The sequence below is a fragment of the Lepus europaeus genome, chromosome 5, assembly GCF_033115175.1.
Source record: "Lepus europaeus isolate LE1 chromosome 5, mLepTim1.pri, whole genome shotgun sequence".
NCBI classification, from domain to species: Eukaryota; Metazoa; Chordata; class Mammalia; order Lagomorpha; family Leporidae; genus Lepus; species Lepus europaeus.
In genome coordinates, this window is record NC_084831.1 from 94945626 (window position 1) to 94968221 (window position 22596).

At 39.0% G+C, this 22596-nt stretch overlaps 1 protein-coding gene across 4 annotated transcripts; it reads right to left on the bottom strand.

The window, feature by feature from the left end:
* Nucleotides 1-564: 564 nt before the first annotated feature.
* Nucleotides 565-22538, bottom strand: EXTL2 (exostosin like glycosyltransferase 2). 4 transcript variants are annotated; one of them, XM_062191835.1, is made up of 6 exons: nucleotides 22453-22538; nucleotides 21469-21624; nucleotides 18880-18952; nucleotides 6349-6776; nucleotides 4999-5069; nucleotides 565-2732 (listed from the first exon to the last, which is right to left on the bottom strand). In XM_062191835.1, the coding sequence occupies exons 3-6, from the start codon at nucleotides 18882-18884 to the stop codon at nucleotides 2244-2246; spliced, it is 993 nt and encodes a 330-aa protein (XP_062047819.1). In that variant the 5' UTR covers nucleotides 18885-18952; nucleotides 21469-21624; nucleotides 22453-22538; the 3' UTR covers nucleotides 565-2243. The 4 variants fall into 4 exon arrangements, with proteins under 4 accessions (XP_062047819.1, XP_062047818.1, XP_062047821.1 ...); XM_062191834.1 differs by lacking the exon at nucleotides 22453-22538 and adding an exon at nucleotides 22216-22385; XM_062191837.1 differs by lacking the exon at nucleotides 22453-22538 and having other exon boundaries at nucleotides 2434-2555; nucleotides 2675-2732; nucleotides 21469-21938.
* Between the last annotated feature and the right edge of the window lie 58 nt (nucleotides 22539-22596).

The window sequence follows — 22596 nt, forward strand, 5'->3', positions numbered from 1 at the left end:
GATGTGGACTTTCCTCTGCCTAGGTGGCAAGCTGTCGAATCAACTTTGCGCTTATTCTCAATGACACTATCACACCAACAACTTTCAGTTATTGAATATCTACAACGGGCAAAGTACCGTGCTATATTTATGTGAGCTTTTTCATTCCTTAAAACCAACCTCAGGTGGTATTATTCCTTTTGCAGACGAGGAAACTCAGATTTTCTGAGTGGTTTTAAGTTAACATGAGGTCTAGCAAGGATCTGAGCTCAATTAACAACAGCAAAGTCTGAATATTTAACCCTGACCCTACGTTGCTTCCCTTGGCAGTTTCAAGCCTGAGCACATCTTCTTTGAATCATTTGAGGCAAGAAGTGTTTATGGAAAAATGATTTTAGTAGGATTCTTCCTATAATTCAAAAGTCTTTGTAATATAGACTGAACTTCACTTTGGTATCATATTTGCTCTACAATACCTGGAAACATGCTGTGGTTAACTAATGTGTTGCTTAAGACAAGCTTAAAAACACAAGATGAGAAATGATATTTGGGCATATTTTCTCAATGAGAAATTTTCTCATAAGAAATATACCTAATATCTTCATTTATTCTTAGCCATATATTAGGATACACAGAAACTTGCAAAAACACTCACCAAAAAACATGAGTCTCCTTAATAAACATTGAACCTGGATGGGAAAACTGCTTTATTTGTCCCTAGAGGCAAAAAACTACTGCCAAGGTTGAGTTTGAACAAAGAAGATAATTTACATTATTCATCTTTAATGAGGTTCCAAGTTCTTTTTTTTTTTTTATTTGACTGCATCAGGGCACATACAAACTGCAATGTAAAGAAATAACACACTCACACACTAACCTAACTGCATAAAGATCTCATTATTGTAACATTAATGTATGGTTATTTTAATATTCTCACAGTTTTGAAATGATAAAATTATAACTGTATTATGGAAGGAGAAGGAGGAAAAGTAATGGGAGAAGGATGAGGAGAAAGTAGTAGACAGAGGCGTAATTAAGTATTCCTTGCCACCAGTAGTGAACAATGAGTAAACACAAACACTGGGTAGAATACAGACACTAATTCACATACAGAGACTTGATAATTAACTGATGCAGATTCCCTACAGAATTCCTCTGCTATGACTCAGTTTTAACTTTTCCTGGATCTACGTTAATTGAAATCTCATCATGATCAATAGTGCCTTGGGTATTTTCTGGGAAAAAAAAGTTCTTAATCTCAGTGTTTGCCTGTGCAATACAAACAACTTCTTAGTATTCATCAGGCAACCTATGCTTTAACAACAAAGATCTTTTGATACTAGGGTTTTTTTTTTTTTTTATTAAACTTCTTCCAGTTCCTACTTAATCATTCTCTTAAGAGTTATTTTATACACATTTCTTAAACAACATATACTTTGTATAAAATATAAGAATTACCCTACATTCTTAAGGTCAGATTCAGTGACAAAATGCACTATTGAATCTAATAACACATTTAATACTTGCTGCATATAAGTTGCATGTAAGAAACATAGGCTGCAATATTCTGTGATTCATGCAGTAAATGTTTACAAAAATCAAGCAAACAACTAGACATCCTTCAGCTACTAAAATTAACCTTTTCAGTCACAACAGACTAATAGTAACAAAAATAAGAGCACAGACGGTTACATCAAAACCATGCTGGGTCGAGTTTGTCTTGGAAGAGTTGGAAGGGCCATAGGAACAGCACTGGCAGCCATCCAGTTTCCTATTTTCCTATGGGACTGAGACTATTCTTTCCTACATGGCTTTCCCTACATTACAGGCTCTTGCACAAGAGGCATTTCAGGCTTTAAACAAAAATAACCAAACTTTAGTGAAAAAGCTGGAAAATGCCTTTCTTGAGTGTCTGATCTGGAAACGGCTTGCTGTAGGTCCTTAAGGCAAATGCCAAGAGTCAAAGAAATTGTAGTACAGTCTCAGGCGGTAAACAAAATTACTGACCAAGGAATTATATTTCTGGATAAAAACTCTTCACAAGAAGGCCTATCTGAATAAGATCAGCTTCTTGGTTTTGAAGTTAATATGAGTTTTATATCCTAGGAACATTGTACATTTTCCCTATTGTAGAGACTTTTGGAGTAGATACATGTTCACAATGTTGCTTAAAACAAAAACAAAAACAAAAAAGCATAGGGCATAGAAAAACTATTCAAATACCAAGCAGGTTTCAAGTTTGTTCTTGCTTGTTTGCTCTACTTTCATATTTTACTTTTATGGTTGGCATATGGAAAACCAAACTGGGAAATCATAATGTTGGAGTATTTTAAAGGCATGCCATCATATATGTTAACGAGCTTATTTATACAATAGGACCTTTGCAGAAAATGCTCAGCTCGATGCCACATTCCAGTGTAGCCTCCGTTGGTCTCTTTTTCCAAATTGCCCAGGTTTATAGGTTTCACAAATATCCCTGATGTCTTCCCAATGTGCTTGGCAATCATAAAATTCATGGCAATATCGTCACAGTTTTGAGTTTCATCTATCAAAGCATGGACAGCAGCAGGTTGCCTCTGAAAGAGTTCAAGATATTTGCTATTGAAGAACGAGGCTCCAATCAGCACCATAGAGTACTGGTCACCATTTCCAAGCCCTGGTGTTTGTAATTCCATACCTCCATAGCTATAGATACCTGATGAAGTAGAGACATGCTTTCTAGGAACAAATCCTACAATTTGATCAGGAAATTGCTGAAAAGAAAACAGAACAATTGAATTATACATTTCTTTAAAACACATATGGTGAAAAAGACATTGTTGCAAAGAAAAGAAAACTGATTTGTCAATGTTTCCTTATTCCTGGTTTCTACATCTTAGTTTCATCTAACTCCAGGCAACTTCATAACTGTATCGTGATAAGTTTACAGGTCAGATTTCATTACATCCAAAAAAAATCTTCAAAAACAAATGTGCTAACCTCACAATTGTTCTCTAATTAAAATATTGTCTTGATATTAACAAATTCTAGCCACCAAAAATTCTAGTCTTTCAAAGTTTGCTGTAAGAAAAGTCTGTATGAATGCTATTTACTGTAGGAGAGAAGATACAATGTGATCATTTTGAAACTGTTTTAATCTCTTAGGAGTATACTACAATTATGGGTCTACATGTGTGACTTTACTGTTTTTCCACATTGATTTCACTGTTCTTGAAAGTCACTGTTGATTTTAAACAATATTTTATACCTTTTCAGTTTGGACATTTCCTTTTTAAGATATTAGATTTACATAAATACAAATATAAATGATATATGTGTAAGAGATGTGTCAGGATCTTTGAAGAAAGTATAGGTAGTAGCAAAACACTTGTTTTGGGGACAGTGAATATAAATAAAATAAAAATGATCAAACATTGCAGCATCCGAGAGAGGTAAGAATTTAGGATTGAAAAGTTTAGTTCACTTGGTCAATAATGTGAGTTTCATTCATTTATGGAACAGATACTGAACTAGGGACATAGACACAGACACATAGAAATTAGGCTGAATGAAATTCAACCTCAGAAAACTCATAGTCTAGAGAGAGTTTGATACAGATATGTGAATAAGAATTACAGTACTGTGACAAAACTGTAAATGCAGTCGGGTAAATCTGATGGCAGCACTGAGGAGAGAATGACAACTGTGTTTCTGGGAGGCAAAGGGAAAGGTCAGCAGATAGAGGATAAAGGCTGGGAGGCGAAGCACCACTTATACATCTTGGAGAATGAAAGCCCTTTCACTGATGGCTAGCAGAGGAAAAGAGAAAGCACCGAAGTGGAGGTAGTGGGCAAGTGTAAAGGCACAGTGAATGTCTCCTCCAATCTCAACTGCCTACAACATGCAGGGCACTGACAAGACAGAGTTTAAGGAGTCAGATTACCTTGGTCAATAGACTGAAGTTGTTCTCAGTATTTTTATGAATAAAAACTAAAAACATAGTTCTACATCTCTAATTGTGTCTATTCCTTAGACTGTTCTCATTCACTACAGCCTTTGTATCCTTCTCTCCCCCTTACATTTTGGTGAATTATTATTATTATTATTATTATTATTATTTTACTTTCAACAGAAATCTTACAGCTGAAGTACTATGAGAAAGTTTTGCCTAAGAAGCCTTTATTTCCAGGGCTGGAAAAACCTGCTAATATAGAAAAAATTCAATTTGTTGAGCAGTATACAAGGTATGAAGTTAAAAACTGAAGTTTTTAGAATGCTGATACCTGAAGACCACTTTGTCATTAATATTTAATACTGTTATAGCCTAAGAAGTTACAATTATGCAAATTAGGCCATTTATTGGGAAGCAGGGTGTTAAGCTATTTGACAGGGTTACAGAGAATTTGTACATAGTTCTGAGTTCAGATAACTGTGCTGCAACCTGCAGAATCAGCTGATTTGTACATATTCAATAAGAGAGAGGTAATTTTATAGGATGGCAAGCAAGCAATCTATGTTTGCTCATCCAAGCTTAGGTTTAGTTAACAAACAAAACAAAAATCTGCTACCATAATGATACGTGCAGATTAATACAGAAGACTTTCTAAACAATGGTATCAGAACCAGGATTAAATTTTGTGAAGGCAATAAGTGTTTTATTTCACAAAAAGTTGCATATACTATCAATACAGAAACAAATTTCTCATTTGAGACACAAGTCTTTGGCCTGTGGAAAACATCACTACATTCCAGTGTGTCTTTGCTATCATTTGGATCATTTCTTCATTATTCTCTGAAAGTTAGTTTTAGCTCTTCTTCCCAATACATCAAAATATAAAATAAATAAATATAAAAGATACCATAACTTTCATGCTGATTCAATTAAGCACAAGAAACCTGGATTAGCCTATAACAGCTTTATCTATCTTTTAGTTAAATACTGTCTACACTGTTTTTGGCAATCCCCACTTTAAACCATGCTGTCCTGGTTAAGCACTACCTAAGACTTTTCTATAGATGTTTTCATAAAGGAAATATTACCTGCCAAACTGAGAAGGCAAAAGTAAGATCCTGTGCGCTAATGAGTGTGTCATCATCTACCATTAACACTGCTGAAATGAAAAGAAAAATTTTACGTTGAACAGTTTAGAAATGAAAACAAAACTGGTAAGATACTTATCTATACAGATCATTCAAATGAAATATTTTCTGACCCAATTAGTATTAGTATTCTTGGAAAGATTTGTCCAGTAGACTCTTTTAAGATTGTAATTGACTGGGGCTGGCACTGTGGCATAGTAGATTAAGCCTCCACCTGTGGCACTAGTATCCCATATGGACACTGGTTCGAGTACCGGTTGCTGCATTTCTAATCCAGCTCTCTGCTAATGGCTTGGGAAAGCAGTGGAAGATGGCCCAAGTTCTTGGATCCCTGTGCCCATGTGGGAGAACTGGAAGGCATTCCTGGCTCCTGGCTTTGGATCTGCCCAGCTCCGGTCATTGTGGCCATTTGGAGAGTGAACCAGCAGACGGATCATCTCTCTCTGGTTTTCCCTCTCTCTGTAATTCTGCCTCTCAAATAAATAAATAAATCTTTAAAAAAATTGTAGTTGATTTTCTAACTTCCTGAAGGGAAAATAATCATGTAGTTAATATCCATCATCCTAGAAATGACTGAACCACTAAATAAATAAATCTGGGGCAAGCATTGTGGCACAGTGGGTTAAGCTGCCGACTGTGATGCTGGCATCCCATTTGGGCACTTGTTTGATCCTGGCTGCTCCACTTCCCTGCCTACATGCCTGGAAAAGTTGCAGAAGATGGGCCAAATCCTTGGGCCCCTGCATCTACATGGGAGATCTGGATGGAGTTCCAGGTTCCTGGCTTCAACCTGGCCCAATCCCAGCCTGTGGGGCCATATGGGAAATGAACCAGCAAATAGAAGATTTCTTTCTCTCTCCCCACCCCCCTTCTTTAATGCTACCTTCCAAATAAATACAAATCTTTAAAAAACAATCCAGTGCTCTATTAGGCAAATTACAACCTCATGAAACTGCTACAAATGGGAGGAAAAGGGGAGTGGCAAGAATCTTAGGACCTCCTTTAATGCAATAATATATAACTAAAGCCTTTCTTTTTCTAACAATATTAATCTCTTTGTTATTGTTGTAAGGTGGACTTTGTTATTGTTGTAAGGTGACTTCTTTCCCAAGAAACTGCTTTTTGGTATCTCAGAAACTACTCTTTAAGCTTTTTAAAGGGATTTCTTATCATTAACCCACCCATTTCTCTCCACAGAGCTAAGACAAGAAGAATTCCAGAGACACACGGGCCCACCCCAGCTCTGGTTGGCTGCAGCCCTTCTAGACTGAGAAACCAGCTGCATCTCACCATTGGTTTCCACTTCAGGGAAGACCTGGAGTCGATTTCTCATCCTGTTTGCTGTCTGAACTTTGAAGATCACAGGGACAGGGTGAGGCCCTAAAGAATTCCACAATTCATCTGGTCCCTTCTCCCCAACATTATTCCATACCACAATCACTTTATGCAGGTGTGGTATGGCCTGATAATGATTTAAAAGTCTTAATAAGAGATCCGTTCTGTTGTAGGTCTGCATTATGAGAGTGAAAGAATCCAGGGTGGACTTGCCCTGGGATTTTATTTCCCTACGTAAAGTGAGCATCTTGTCTTCTTTGATGTTGGGAAGTAAATTGGTCAAAGCCCCAGCTACCAGCAGTAACACAAGGATGACCACCAAAGAGAAATGAAGCACTCGAATCCCCATTACTCTCCCAGGAAGTTTGCAGATGTGGCAACACCTAGAGTGGAAGAGGAAACAAAAGACAGAATGTCAGCATTCTTACTAGTCACTGAGCTTTTATTTACATTCTTACAAGGAGAAGACAGACAATTTCATTTTAGTGGATTCAAATTCAGTTCTCCTTTCCTTTTTGATAAGACGATTTGGCCTAAGAGATAAAAAGTAGAGTGTAACATTCCCTCCCTTTTGATGCTGCCTGTCTTGCAGATGCAGGCAAAAGATCTTAATACTACCAAAGAGGAAGACATAAGCAATGTAAAATTAGTCCTCATTTTATCAATAAACATCTGAAACTCAGATTATTTTTAAAATGTGATTATATTCACCTTAGTAATACATTAATTTTAGACGTGCATTTTGGTAGCAGACTTTTTGTACAAATTTATCACATGTAGAATACAATACATGAAAGCAGATAAAAATGGTAGCAGCAGCAGCAAACCATTACAGTGATTTTATTACTTATCAGGCCCTGTACTATGTGCCCACATGCTGTCACATGTACTTAGTCATTCAACAAAGTAAACAAAGTTACTGAGCACTGTGTGCCAGGTACTGTCCGAGGTTCTGCAAATACGGCAATAAGTAAGATAGACAAGGTGTTTGCTGTTAGTAGCAGAGGAGGTAGTAAGGAGAGACAGATAAAATAAACACACTGAACAGATAATTCACAACACTAATTATGAAGAGAGTATGTTTATGAAGAGACGAAATCACAGTGATGTGATAAGCAAGAGCCAGATTATGTGGGGCCCTGACAGCCTAGATATAGAATATGGATTTTATTCTAAAATCCTTTAACAATCCTGATCATGAGAGCAGTATGACACAATTTATCTTTTCCCAGTTAACAGTTTGGATGCTTACAGAAATTAAATAACTTCCCCAAGATTACTAAGCAACCTAAGTAATGGAGCTAGGATTTACATTCAAAAATTCTGCTCCTAGAGTCCAGGCCATTGATCATTATGGACTGCAGAGGTGTACTGCCTGGATTCAAATTCCGACTAAAGTCAGGAGTGTACAAATCAGGAGGTTTTGTACTCAAGATATGTTTTCTCCTAGCTTTCTCCCTATACCTGAAGGATCTTATAAAGATGGTCATGGGGCCAGCGCCGTGGCTCAACAGGCTAATTCTCCGCCTTGCGGCGACGGCACACTGGGTTCTAGTCCTGGTCGGGGCGCCGGATTCTGTCCCGGTTGCCCCTCTTCCAGGCCAGCTCTCTGCTATGGCCTGGGAGTGCAGTGGAGGATGGCCCAAGTGCTTGGACCCTGCACCCCATAGGAGACCAGGATAAGCACCTGGCTCCTGCCTTCGGATCATCGCGGTGCGCCGGCCGCAGCAACCATTGGAGGGTGAACCAATGGCAAAGGAAGACCTTTCTCTCTGTCTCTCTCTCACTGTCCGCTCTGCCAGTCAAAAAAAAAAAAAAAAAAAAAGATGGTCATGGGATAGTAGTGACCAAATAACTGTTAAGTGTGGCCATGATACTCACTTGTCAAAAATTATAAACCAAACCTCTCAATTATATATGTTAAAAAAGGTTAAATCTGTTTCACAAAACTAGCTTCCATGTAATTTTATTTTCCATGCTTGTAGCCTCTTACTGTAGCACTGTTTCCTTCCATTACTTCTGTTTTTTATTCTTTTGCTATCTCTGCTCTCAGTCTAAAGTGCTTCCTCCTCCAAATGCTTTTTAGGTATATCCTTATTTTGTATTTTTAGCACTAAGTTTTCATGCCCATTTTAGCATCTTGGGATCTATTCTGCTACTTTATTAAAGTACAAAAGCCAGAAGTTAGGAAAAAATTGCTCAAATACATTTATTTATGAAAAGACTGGAAACAAAAATCAACCAAGAGTTTAAATGCCTTTTAAAATACCTTTAAGAGGGCCTATGCTGTGGCATAGCAGGTAAACCTGCCACCTGTGGCACCAGCATCCCATATGGGCACTGGTTTGAATCTGGGCTGTTTTATTCTCAAAGCAGCTCCCTGCTAATGGCCTGGAAAAGAGGCAGAAGATGGCCCAAGTGCTTGGGCCCCTGCACCCACATGGGAGACACAGTAGAGGCTCTTGGCTCTGGGTCAGCACAGTTCTGGCTGTTGCAGCCATCTGGGGAGAGAACCAGTGGATGGGAGATCTCTCTCTTTGTCTCTCCCTCCTTCTCTCTCTCTGTAACTCTGCCTTTCAAATAAATAAATCTTAAAAAATACTTTTAAGAAAAAAAGTAGAACTCTCAGAATCAAAAAGAATTAGATGTATGAGATATTATCCTTGATGATGTAATTGATCCATGACTATGGATTTTAGTCTATTACTTTTTTATTCTTTTTGATAAAATTTCTCTTCTTAGGCTACACAATAGATAGATACACTTATCTACTGCTTAATATAGACAACTGCAATAAAGCCAGAAGATTTCTCACTGCAAACTCATGGGTAGGGTATGCTGTTCTCAGTTTAACACTGCGATTTAATTTTACATTGTATTTTTGGTTCTCTCCACCTTCTTGAAAAAGTGCATTCTGTGTACATATTCACATCTGTGGTTGAAGTTAGATATCATTCCATAGGCAATCCTAAGACTGTAGTTTAAATTGTCCTAATAAAATATTGTATTTCAAACTAGAGCTCATTTTACTTTCAAATGATGTCCAATTAACCTTCTATTTTTCATGGAGATTTTGCAATAGGTGGTTTAATGACCATTATATTCCAGTGATCTTGTTTAATGTGGTGAGGTGTGTTACATAATTATAGAAAGCTTTCTCTCTATCTAGTTCAAGGACATAAAGAGACCACATAGACCATGAGTTTAGCATTCTCCTTTGAAGGTTATGAGAAGGCAGAATTCTGAGAGGGACAGTGCCATACACTCTGTGATGTGACTGTGTCTTTAGGCACACGTAAGCAAGGAGCTTATCCACAAGGACAAGGGAATGGTCACTGTCATTGAGTAGCTTTCCATTTCAACAATCCAAATTAGATAAGCAATTTTACCTTTATAGCAAACTTTCTGGAGAGCTTTCAAGGATATTCTCTACTGGACTTTCTCTGCAGCTTATTCTATGAAGAAAAGCAATTTTGTGGTTCTCCTGTCATGCTTTCAATGTAAGATACAAATAAAGTGAATTATTTTTTAAATAACCTCAGATTTACCATGATTATGTTTCAAGGGCAGTAATTTAAGGCTTTTGGGAACAATGGTTTCATTTTATGTACCCTGTTACTAAGACAACACAAAATGTTAATATGTATAGTCAGCCAAAGGCAAGCCATCATGAGCTTTGATCAAAGGACCTGAAAATTCCTTTAATATTGAATCAAAGACAGGTCCTAGCAAACACATTTTCAGTTCTGTATAAAAATGGCCACTTATGTGCACTCAGAGTAAAGAATCATTTTGACAACTGCATTAAAGCTTACCATGATTAAGATATTTATATTCACTTTTCTGCAGCTGAGTAGGAATAGTATATTGGAAAACTTCCACAGAAGGATTTCTAGTCTCTAAAGTAGAAACTAATAATATTATGTGTTGCAGTCTTAAAAAAGCAATGAAGAATATTACTATAACTTACTATAAATAGATACTATAGAAGACTCTCATGAGTGACTTTTCACTTTTACCTGCACTTTTAGTAAGAGTTTATCTCTGTAATCATTATAGAAATTCCCTCTTTAAGATACATTCTAATCCCCTATTTTACCTGTATCAGAAAGGCCTTAGAGGATCTACATAATTTATGTCTTTAGAAAAATAGTATAAATATTTCATGTGGTATTTATTAAGTAATGCAGCTCAATAAAATTACATAAATTCTTTAGTTTATATGGCAAAGCAATAGAGCAAGGGCATATCAGACTACAAGGCAAGTAGTGAACTATACTTTGAGAATAGCTGAATTCTAGAACTCTACTGTAGGTCCAACAGAATCGATTTCAGTATAGTGCAAAGAGTAAGGATGACTTCATGACTACAGGGATTTCACAGTTTCTGGCTTTCTTCTGCTGTTTAATTTATAGCTTTGAGCTCTGATTAGAAGATATGAGAAAGAACACTTGTGGATGATCTATGTCTTATTTGAAAGGAACAAAGTGGAGCAGGTACTGTGGCACAGCAGGTTACTCCTCTGCCTGTGGCGCCAGCATTCAGTTCTTGTCCCAGCTGCTCCTCTTCAGATTCAGCTCTCTGCTGCCATTTGGGAAGGCAGTGGAAGGTGGCTCAAGCGCATGGGCCCCTGCACCCGCATGGGAGACCCAGAAGAGGCTCCTGGCGCCTGGCATCTGATCAGCTCATTTGCAGCCATGTGGGGAGTGAACAAGTGGATGGACGACCTTTCTCTCTGTCTCTCTTTCTCACTGTCTGTAGCTCTACTTCTCAAATAAATAAATAGAAAAAAAAAAAAAAAAGGAACTAAGAGGTAGATATAAACATCTCCTAGTTCTCTTGTTCTCAATTTCTCAATTTTCCTTTTAGGCTTTGTTTTTCCATTTTAAAAATTATTTCTGCATATTTGTACTGACACCCTGTCTTACTCCAAATAAGATCTGATAGCTCATAGTCTATTCTCTTTCTGCTCTTCTTCCATCCCCATGACTACAACAGATTAAATATAACTTTGATAGTACAGGAAATGTCAGCAAAACAAAACAAAAATCCATCTTGTTCTTATCATCTGAATAATCAAAGATCCCTCTAATGACTTTTTTTTTGTGTGTGTGTTGCTATGTTAATTTATTAGTTCTTCATGGGTAGGCCACAAACTCTTTTTGGTTATTTTAATACATTGGCTTTGCTCAGTGCTAGGAGGGAAGAGACGAGAAAGATCTTCCATCCACTGGTTCATTCCCCAGATGGCTACAACACCTGCCAGGATGAAGGAGCTTCATCAGGGTCTCATGGTGGGTAGCAGGTGCCCAAATACTTGGGCCAGCCTCCACTGCTTTTCCCAGGCCATTGTGCTGGATTGCAAATGGGGAAGTCAGGACTCAAACTGGCACTCATATGGGATGTCAACTTTGTAGGCAGCAGCTTTATCCATTATACCACAACACTGGCCCCAATAAATCTTTTTTTTGACAGGCAGAGTTAGACAGCAAGAGAGACAGCGAGAAAGGTTCACCCTTCCGTTGGTTCACCCCCCAAATGGCCGCTACATCTGGCGCACTGTGCCGATCTAAAGCCAGGAGCCAGGTGCTTCCTCCTGGTCTCCCATGCGGGTGCAGGGCCCAAGGACTTGGGCCATCCTCCACTGCCTTCCCGGGCCACAGCAGAGAGCTGGACTGGAAGAGGGGCAACTGGGATAGAATCCGGCGCCCCAAGCGGGACTAGAAGCCGGAGTGCCAGCGCAGCAGGCGAAGGATTAGCCTAGTGAGCCGTGGCGCTGGCCCCCAATAAATCTTAAAAAGAAAAATAATTCATATACAAGACTCTCAATAAGGTATCTGTAAAATAATGCAAAAATTTATACTTGTTATGTTGGAATTTTTTTTTTTACAGGTGTAATGAGATTTCACATAGTACACAACTCACCCATTTAAAGTACAGAGTTCAGTGACTTATTTTTAAAAATACTTATTTCGTTTTTAAAAATACTTATTTTTGTTTTCATCTGGAAGGCAGAGATACAGAGGGAGAGAGAGGAAGATGGAGAGGGAGAGTCTATCTGCTGGTTTATTTCCTAAATGCTTGCAACAGCTAGAGCTGGGCTAGACTGAAGCCAGGAACCTGTAACTGGATTTGGGTTTCCCATGTGGGTGATGGGGACATGAGCACATTATCAGGAAGCTGGAATTGGAAGCAGAGCTGAGACTCAAACCCTGGCATTTTGAAACAAGCAGCATCTTAATTGTGAGGCCAAATGCCTGCCTCTAAAAAATTTTTGAGGATGGCTTTTATGCATGGATTTTAAAATCTTTCTGCATAAAAATGAACTTATCTTCTAATTTCATTTTCTATGAGCTTTTTGAAATATCCCTGTATATTAGTACCTTATTCTTTATTGCCAAAATAAGATTTCATTGTGTGGATATGTCACATTTCTCTGTTCATCATTTTTCTGGACTTTTGAGCTGATTTTACATTTTGGATATTACAAATAATGCTACTATGAATATTATGCAATTATTCTATTTTTTATTTTTATTTATTTGAGAGGGAGGGAGGGAGGAAAAGAGAGAGAGAGAAAGAGAGAGGGAAAGAGAGAGAGGGAGAGAAAGTGTCTAAGTCTGTTTTGTTTGCTGGCTCATACTCCAATGGCTTGGGGTGGGCCAGGCCAAAGCTGGAGGCCAGGAACTCAGTCCAGGTCTCCCAGATAGGGGCATCAGGGACCCAGTTACTTGAGCTATGACCTACTGCCCTTCCCCTCCACCTACCCAGGGTGTTGGAACCTGGAATCAGGAGTGGAGCTTAGATTTTAACCCAGGCACTCTGATGCAGGGATCCCAACCCATGTTTTAGAAACTAGATCAAATACCAGCCCCAAGCGTAAGTGTTTTTGTGAATGTACATATATTTTCATTTTTCTTGGGTATGTATCTAGGAGTGGAATTGCTGGATTATTATATCAGGATGTTTAAATATCTGAGAACTGAATTAACTTTGGAAGAGCATTATGTGAAATTATATGAAATTTTTTTAAAAAATGGATATAAGATAAGGGAAAAAAAGTAAATGATAGTCTATAAAGCAACATTTAATTCTCTTTGGTATGTCTTTAAATGCACTTGGTAATTGTTTTCAGGCGCAACAGGTTAAAGCCCCAGCCTGCAGCACAGCATCCCAATATGGGTGCCAGGTCAAGTCCTGGCTGCTCTACTTCCGATCCAGTTTCCTGCTAATGAGCCTGGGAAAGCAGCAGAGGAGGATGGCCCAAGTCCTTGAGCCCTTGCACCCGCGTGGGAGACCTGGAAGAAGCTCCTGGCTTCCCGATTAGGTTAGCTCTGGCCTTTGTGGCCATTTGGGGAGTGAACCAGCAGATGGGAGACCTCTCTGTCTCTACCTCTCTCTGTAACTCTTTCAAGTAAACAAAATAAATAAAAAACAAAACAAAACAAAACAAAACAAAACCCTGCTTTCAGTTATTTACTGCATCAGCTATCAAAGTTCTCTAGAAGGAGCACTGTCAAATTCTTAGGGCTATTTCCTTAGATTGGAAAAGCAATAATTATCAAGAGAGAAGCTATAAACAAACATGCCAGAGCATGGCATGAGCAAAGATTAGCTGTGTTCTCTGACTCATAAGCAGAAAAGCAATGAGCAGCTTGCATTGTACGATGAAAAGCTGTCATTTTCATTTTGGTGGCACAGATGGTAGAACAGTGTAACTATTCTGCCATTTCTCTATGAAATTTGTCTCATACTGTACAGATTGTTTCTCCTCTGGCTCATCCTCCAGAATGTGTACTTGCCTAAAACCTGGTAATAGAATATAGATGCTCAGAAAAGGGTCTTTAGTTGCCAACAGATAAAATCATTCCAAAATGGAACACAGACACTGATTCAGAACCAGGGCTTTCCTTTTACGAACACACAAGGAAAGAACTGGAAGACAGCTGTGCAGCTGATGGGCAATTTCTGGCCAGGCTGATGGTATGCACATGACACTGTTCAAACTGAGACAAAGGGGAATGGAAATTCCAAAGAACTTTTCTCCTAATTGGTACCCATACACAGCAAGCTGGGCCATGACTCCAAGTATTGGCATAAGCTTATTTGTTCATCTCCAAAGTACCCCCCACCTTTTTTCTGAGAAATTCTGTGCCCTCTGCCCACCCCCCAAGACGCTTCCAAATAACACTGTCTGTGAATGATTTCCTCGTCGTTCTCCACCCTCAGGGCTCCTGCAAACCCTGAACACAGTGCAACTAGATCTTGTTTCCAGGTATCACAACTAACAAATGTGCTTCTAGCTCCTTTTTCAGTGTGCATATATCTTGGGGGCAGTCTCTGTCAATTTTTATAATTCACAACAGTGTCTAGTCCAATTTTTTAGTAAGTGTTTAATTCTTTGTAGCTGAATGGAGCAAGGCAATCTATGTTTAAACTGCCATAAACTTTACAATGGATGCTTGAAATTTTAATAGAAAACACTCAAATTAAATGCAAATTAAGGCCCAATTAAGATTACACAGCACCAAAAAAACTTTTCCCTACATGAAAGATCTGGCCTATCTTCCATCTGGTAACCAGGAGAGCAGGTCATGAAATGTGACCCCAAGACCTGACCACACAGGTGACCTTTCTACTTTCAGTCCTGGGGCCAAGCTACTTGATAAATAGACCTCTGACTTTTTTTTCACATCTTTTCAAAGACATGCTACATTAAGATATCTTTGAAGATCACTATTTCTAAGAATATACTGGTGAATGAATTGATTTTCACTGGGGGAAAATCATTATTTGTTAAAAATATCATCCTTGTGAATTTCCCTGAGGGGGTTTAAGAAGTAACAATACCAGAAATTACACTTCTTAATTCAGCAGGCTGTATCTGTGACTTAAACAAAGTCTGTTTATATATGAAAATTTTCTATTTTTGAATTCAACAAGGGACAAAAACTACAGACTTCAGTATAAGAAAAGAAAACTAAGTTCGAAATGGTCCACAGTAGCCTCTTCCTTTAAAATTTTAAGCAGCATAAACTAGAATTCATTTCACTGTATAATATAGAATAGCAGAAATAGTACATGAAAGGTCACTTTTCTTCACAAGGATTACCAGGGCTATTTAGAAATTTGGGAAGTTTATTTTACAAATCTTTCAGGAAATCTGTTCTTATCCCTGTTATTTTATTAAAGATTTATTTATTTATTTGAAAGTCAGAGAGAGTTACATAGAGCGAGAAGGAAAGGCAGAGAGAGAGACAGAAGTCTTCCATCTGTTGTTTCACTCCCCAGACAGCTGCAGCAGCCGGAGCTGTGCTGATCCGAAGCCAGGAGCCAGGAGCTTCTTCTGGGTCTCCCATGCGGATGCAGGGGCCAGAGGACTTGGGCCATCTTCTACTGCTTTTCCAGGTTATGGCAGAGAGCTGGATTGGAAGTGGAGCAGCTGGGACCTGAACCGGTGCCCATATGGGATGCTGGCACTGCAGGTGGCAGCTTTACCCTCTGTGCCACAGCGCAGATAGCACCCTATCCATTATTTTAGAAATGCCATACTGCTGTTTTCATCTTCTACCAATGGTTTCTTCTCTCACTTTTTTTCCCTACAAAAATTTCTTACAATGTCCTAAACTCCCATCATATTTTTCCTATTTCAAGTATAAATATATCAAAATGATTTATTTTGTGTTAATAATAGGTATAGTAGGAAAGACAGCAATAGATTTATCATAATAATAAAAGGGTTTATATAGTATCACAGATTCATCTTGTGATCTCACTGTGTTTATGACCAATGATACAAGCATACGAACAGATTATTTAGATAACTACAATCTGGACTAACTTCATTATGGACAGGTTATCAAGGTTAAAGTGATTCTTCTTCTCTTTCTTGTTTATTTAATTTGAGAAGTAGAGACACACAAAGTGTGAAAGATACCTCATCTGCTGCTGCACTCCCCAAATAATTAGGAGCCAGGAACTCAATCTAGGTTTCCTATGGGCAGCAGGGACCCAACTACTTGAGGATCCATCACCTGCTGCTTCCCAGGGGGTGTATTAGCAGGAGGCTGGAATCAAGAGTAGAGCTACACCTTGAACTCAGGTACTCTGATAGGGGATGTAGATATCATACGTGGTGTCTTAAATGCTGGGACAAATGTTCAGCCCATATTTGCACTTGAAAGTATCACTGGCTGCATACATACATGATCACTGATAGCCAATTTAAACCCTGTCATTGTGAAGGCCTACTCCTGCCCTTATTACATTTATGAGAAACAGTTTTGAAACATTTATGAGAAACAGTTTTGAAACAGAAATGCTAAAACATATTGAGAAATAGCTTTATGTACTGTCATATCACATCTGAATAGATAAATGGATGCTACTTCCAACAGGTCATTTCTCACTGAAAGCTGTGAGAAAAATATTTCTTCACTGATTATGTTAAATAGCAAGTTCTCCTGCTGGCAGCCAGGTTAAATGAGTCATTTCTTTACAGGTAAATCAAGTTAGAAAGAACAAGGGTAGCATGTAAAATAGGGCTATCAGACACTAAGTACTTTTGTCTATTTCCTTATCGAATTTCACTCCTTCATCCACAACAAATGCTGTTCAACAGTCTAGGCATTTTCTATTTTTCCTCTCCCATTTAATAAATTAAGGATCATATTCCTTTTCAGCACAATTTCAGGCAGCTATTCTCAATTAACTAGGTTGTTTTATTATTATTGATTTAAGGGAAAAAACATACAAACATAATATATAGCCTTTTCCCTGATCATCTGTCTCCTTCACTACAGCCATTTGTAACTGAGGCAAACAATAAGAATTTCTAGTTTCAAAGCACAGAGTGTGAATTATTGTAGATGAAAGTTCTTTCTAGCACTGCACCTCTCTCCTGGAGCTGTCGATTAATTGTAGCTATTGATGATGACAGGATGATGATGGTGTTTGGACATGATCAATCCAATGATCTGTATCACAACAGGAGTAAGAAAGAGTGGCTTTATTCCTAAGAACAACATCAATGACTTGTAAGGATTCAAGGAGTCAATGGATCCTAAGAAGAAAGCTAGAAATAGAGAGGCATTTTTAGCTCAGTACAGTGCCATGCAAAGTTAGTTTCTGAAATGGGTCAAAAAAAAAACAAGTACATTTGCAAATATATGACTTTTACCATTCCAGGATATTGGAGCTTTTCATTTGAACCTCCACTTGGTTTAGTCACATGAAAATGGAGAAAGGCAAGATTGTTAGTCAACAGATCCTTGGAATATTCTATGGAACCTCACCCTTTTTACTCAATTCTGGTTTTCACATTCTAAAATCACTTTTCTAAGAGAAACAGATTTTATACATATGGGTTGTGACTTACAAATATTTTTATATTTTAAACCTAAGAGGCAAGCTATAGGGGGACATCATAATATCTGTGGTGGTCCATCAGTCTACAAGTATTTATAAGTGCTACCGTGTGCAAGCACTGTCAGGCACCAGGGATGGTAATGACTGGGAAGACTCAGTTCCTGATCTCACAAAGATTAGCAGTAATAATGAAAGTTGTCAGAGCTCTTGTCCCTTCATGTCACACAACACCTCAAATTGGTACCATTTCAAATCCTTACAAAAGAAGTAAAGATACATGCACCCCATTTGTGGATGGGACAGTTAAGATTGAGAAAATGAAATGAATTTCCTGAGTCACAGAAAGAGTGGTGTGTCACAACCAAATTTCCAACTCTCACTTGAGCCACCTGTCAATGTCTGCATCTTCTGCACATTCTCTATTTTTCAGCTTTGTTCTAGTCTACAAAAAGTTTCAAACTTATAGATACTGACTTCATTTTATAATATTGTGATGGATCAGACCTATAAAAAGCCTATATTATTTTCTAACTGTGTCTGTGGCTCAAGTAAGAACTTAATTTTCAAGGTAACAAAAACACTTCTATAGGAAATCGCTTTTCTCAGATAAAAACACTGGTACTTCACCCATGTTCACTGCAGCATTACTTGTTACAATTCAAAGGCAGAAACAGTTCAAACATCTATTGGTGGATGAATGGATATCCATTCAGAAAATCACACACACACATACACACACACAAAATGAAACATTACTCAGTCTTTATGACATATTACATGACAGACAGACCCTGTGGACGTTATGCTATGTTAAGTAAGCCAGTCACAAAAAGGACAAATATTGTGTGACTCCTCCTATATGAGGTACCCAGGATACTCAGATTCACAGACACACAGTAGAATGGTTTGTCAGGGACTAGAGGTATGGAGAAATGAACAACTGTTTAATGAATACATATGTTAGTTTCACAAGATAAAGTTTTGGAGATGGGCTATACAAAACATGAAAGTACTTAACAGTTCTGAAATACACAATTAAAAATAATGAAGATGATAAGTTTTATGTTATATGTATTTTACCACTTTTTTTGTAAAAAGCAAAAAAATACTTTTACTTACCTCATTATGTTAGTAGTTTTTTGTTTTTAAAATTCCTTATGGCTTCAATGATTGATAGGAACAGGTCTTTGCACTATTAAGGGAAAGCAAAGAATTTTCTATAATGTTTTTGGCAATCAGCAAGAAATTTAAAAAGAATTTCAATGCTTTTAATAGGCTTTGACTTATTTTTAGAAACAAGAATTTGCTATTTTGTGTTCTACAAATTACATTTTGGCAATGAGGAAGATAATGGCTTCCTGTTAGTTCCTGCTAACACTGCTGCATTTTTGCTTTCTGAGGTCCAGAAGCAGAATAAAAGCACAGTATCTCAACTATCCAACGGTCACATATTTGAAACCATACTCATAGAATACAACCTCTGAACATGTTAGCAATTTGCATTTGCAAAATTTTTAGAATTATACATATTTGTAGTCTGAATACTATAAATTCTTTTTTCACCAATGGTCCATGGGGCATTCAACTCAAAGCATCTAAAAACCATGGGGTCTAAAATAGACTTGCACATAAATGCCAGGGTTAATGCTGAAAAATGACAGATTGCATCATTCCTATTACTTATTGACTATTGTCAGAAACCAGCTGGAACCATGGCTGGAGATGAGCTTCTGCCTCTTCATTCTCTGTTTTAACTTCTCAAGGTCTTCAATCACATGTCTGGGAAGCTTTTTTCTCCCCAAAGAGTATGCATAGTTAATTTAATGCAATTAACTGGTAGGTAATGACATAAACACATATTTTAAATTAAATTTAGAAATAAATTTATTAGTTTAAAAATGTTCATTATTATATCTATTTGTCAATCCTAAAGACCCATCTAATCTTATAACATAATGGAATTAAGAATTCTGATTGGAAACTACTAAGATATTGTATCTGATTGGAGACTTGCAAGATATTGGCTATCTGAATACAGCTTAATAATCACTTTTAATTTTTCCAAATCATGTTATTCCACGATGCAACTTATTGAAGGGGCAAAAGCAATGGCTTAGTATTCGAAGAAAGACTCATTAAATTATAGATCTCTCTTCTCACTGCTCCAAGGGCATCTCTTGTATCCATCTTAAACACAACTGGGAGCGGCACTGTGGTGTAGTAGGTTAAGCCTCTGCCTGTGGGTCCGGCAACCCATATGTGAGCTGGTCCAGCTCTCTGCTACGGCCTGGGAAAGTAGTGGGAGATGGCCCAAGTGCTTGGGCCCCTGAACCCACGTGGGAGACCCAGAACAAGCTCCTGGCTCCTGGTTTTAGATCAGCCCACCTCCGGCCATTGTGGTAATATGGGGAGTGAACCAGCAGATGGAAGCCCTCTCTCTATCTGTAATTCTGTCTCTCAAATAAATAAATAAATAAATAAATCTTTTTTAGACAAAAAAAGACAGTTCTAAAATTCTGATTTGACTGTTAACATTCATCTTTTCACTTCAGTCTCTCCTCTGCATAAAATTCATCCAGAGAAAGAACTTTGACTATTTGGCTTTGTACCCCTAGTCTCAGCTCACAGTTGGACACACAGTAGATGCTCACTGGATGACTGCTGAATGAATGAATGAAATGAACTTTGATATGAGAATAGGTTAACATACTTTGGATGTATGTTTCAAGATGAAGAAAGAAGTGAAACAAAATGGAATATTTTCCACTCATAGTACTTTTTCTGATTTGAACAGAGTCCATCTACACTTTATACCCCCAATAAAACACCTTCAGAATTAAATTTGGTCATTATGATGTCTGAGACCAAAAGATGTGAAGTTAAGTAGCACTGCCACTTTTTGAAAGGACAAAGTCCTCCCAGGAATACCTAGCATATATCTTTGGGGAGGGGAGAGATGGAGAAGGAGGGAATTTGGGAGTCTCTGGAAACTGATATATCCGAAATTCAACATCAAATTTTCTAACATTTCAAAATTTATTTCAAGAGGGGTAATGTAGGTTTCTCCAGTTGAGCAATTATTGATTTGTAGCAATATAGCATAAAATACAGAACTTATATTCTAAGGCAGAATACAAAATACAGGTTCAAATTGCAGTCGACCTTGATAAGAGAATGCTGGAAATCAGTTGCTGAAATTTGATGATTTCTACACCCCCCCCCCCAGCAAGTTACATCATATTGAAATAAAGCAGCTTTGATAAGAAAACAATTGCCATGGAAATGTTTCTCTTTAAATTACCTAGTTTGCTCCAAATTAGGTTTCCCCAGCAGTGCAGTAGAGTAACATTCTATCAGTAACATAAAAGCTTTCGGGGAAAAAAGTAAATGCTACTAATTGAAAATATTTCTAGGTTTAAATTAAAACAATGAAATCTATTCATACACTGAGAAAGGCAAAAACAAAATACTCTTTCAGAACTTAATTTCAAGAGCCTTGCTGGATTTACACTTGTTTTAATTACTGTACATTTTTAAAAATTGTGCCATAAGTGCATATATATTTGCAAAAATAAAACCACTGAATTACTGTCCTCACATGACACAAAAGTTCCAAGAACAAGAGCAAAACACGCATATCGCCTCACTGCAAAAAAAAAAAAAAAAAAAAAAAAATCGTAGCACGATTGCATTTTCCTGTCTCCTTACCTTCAGCGCAGAAGATTGCAGTGAGGCCAGCCGATTTATTTGCTTGCAGCTTGGTGATCATAAAACGGAAGGGACGTCTCGCTGGCGCATTTTTTTTTTTTTTTTCCTAAACCAAGCAGCCTTCATCCACCCTGCCTCATTCGCTGGATTGATAACCTGGGAAAAGCGCCGCCCGCAAAGTGAGCGCCTGGAGCAGGGGACAGTCCCCGAGCTGCCACCCTTCCCTTTCGGTGACGCTCCACTTCCTGTTCGCCCAAAAGGCATTCCCAAGAAGCTCGGTTTTGTAGTTTCCAGCCCACCTCGGAAAGCCAGTCCTGCCGTCCTCCAATCCCCGCCCCCGCAAGGTATCAACTTTAAATCCTCCACGTGACGGGCCACCTGACCCAAACCCATCCCCGGGAGAAGGCGCCCCAAGGGAGGGGCGTTTCTCGGGCGCGTGAGTGCCCGCCCAGCGGCCCGCACTCCCTAGCCTCACACCCCCGAGTCCGCTGTACGACCCCGAGATCAACCCTGAGGGTCTGACTGGAGTGACAGCAACAGCTGTACCTCGGGCGAGACCTGGGAGGCAAAAGGGATGAGGATGAACTCTAGTGTCCGCGGATGGGGGTTGTCGGGGAAGCAGCACATCAGCCAAACCTAATCCAAGCCCAGGGCCCCAGGGCCTAGCTTTGAACGGCTTCATTTAAATCCCTCCAGCAGTCTGGCTTCCCAAGGGCGCTGCTCTCAGGGCGGGGTGGGGTGGATTACCAGGATTTGGGTGTCCACCGAATTCAAAACCCTCCCTCAGGCTTCCTGCGGCCTGGCCGCAGGAGAACACGGGGGCGCCGGCCGCCTCAGCCGCTGCCACCGCAGCCCCAGGACCCACATGCCCACAGAGCGAGAACGGCGGAAGGGCAGGCGCGCAGCGGCCGCGCTTCCGGGAGCAGGGTGAGGAGGCCTGAGCCGGCGCTCCGACTCCCAGCATCCCAGCCTGAAGTTGGCCACCTCAGGATTTTCCTCTTGAGTCCGGGTGGCGGAACTCCTCCGCAGGTCAGCCTCTCAGACCGCCTCCTACTTGGCAGCCTCGGCACGGAGCGCCCTGCCGCGAGCCCCGCCCCCGCCGCGAGGCCCCGCCCACGGCTCCGCCTC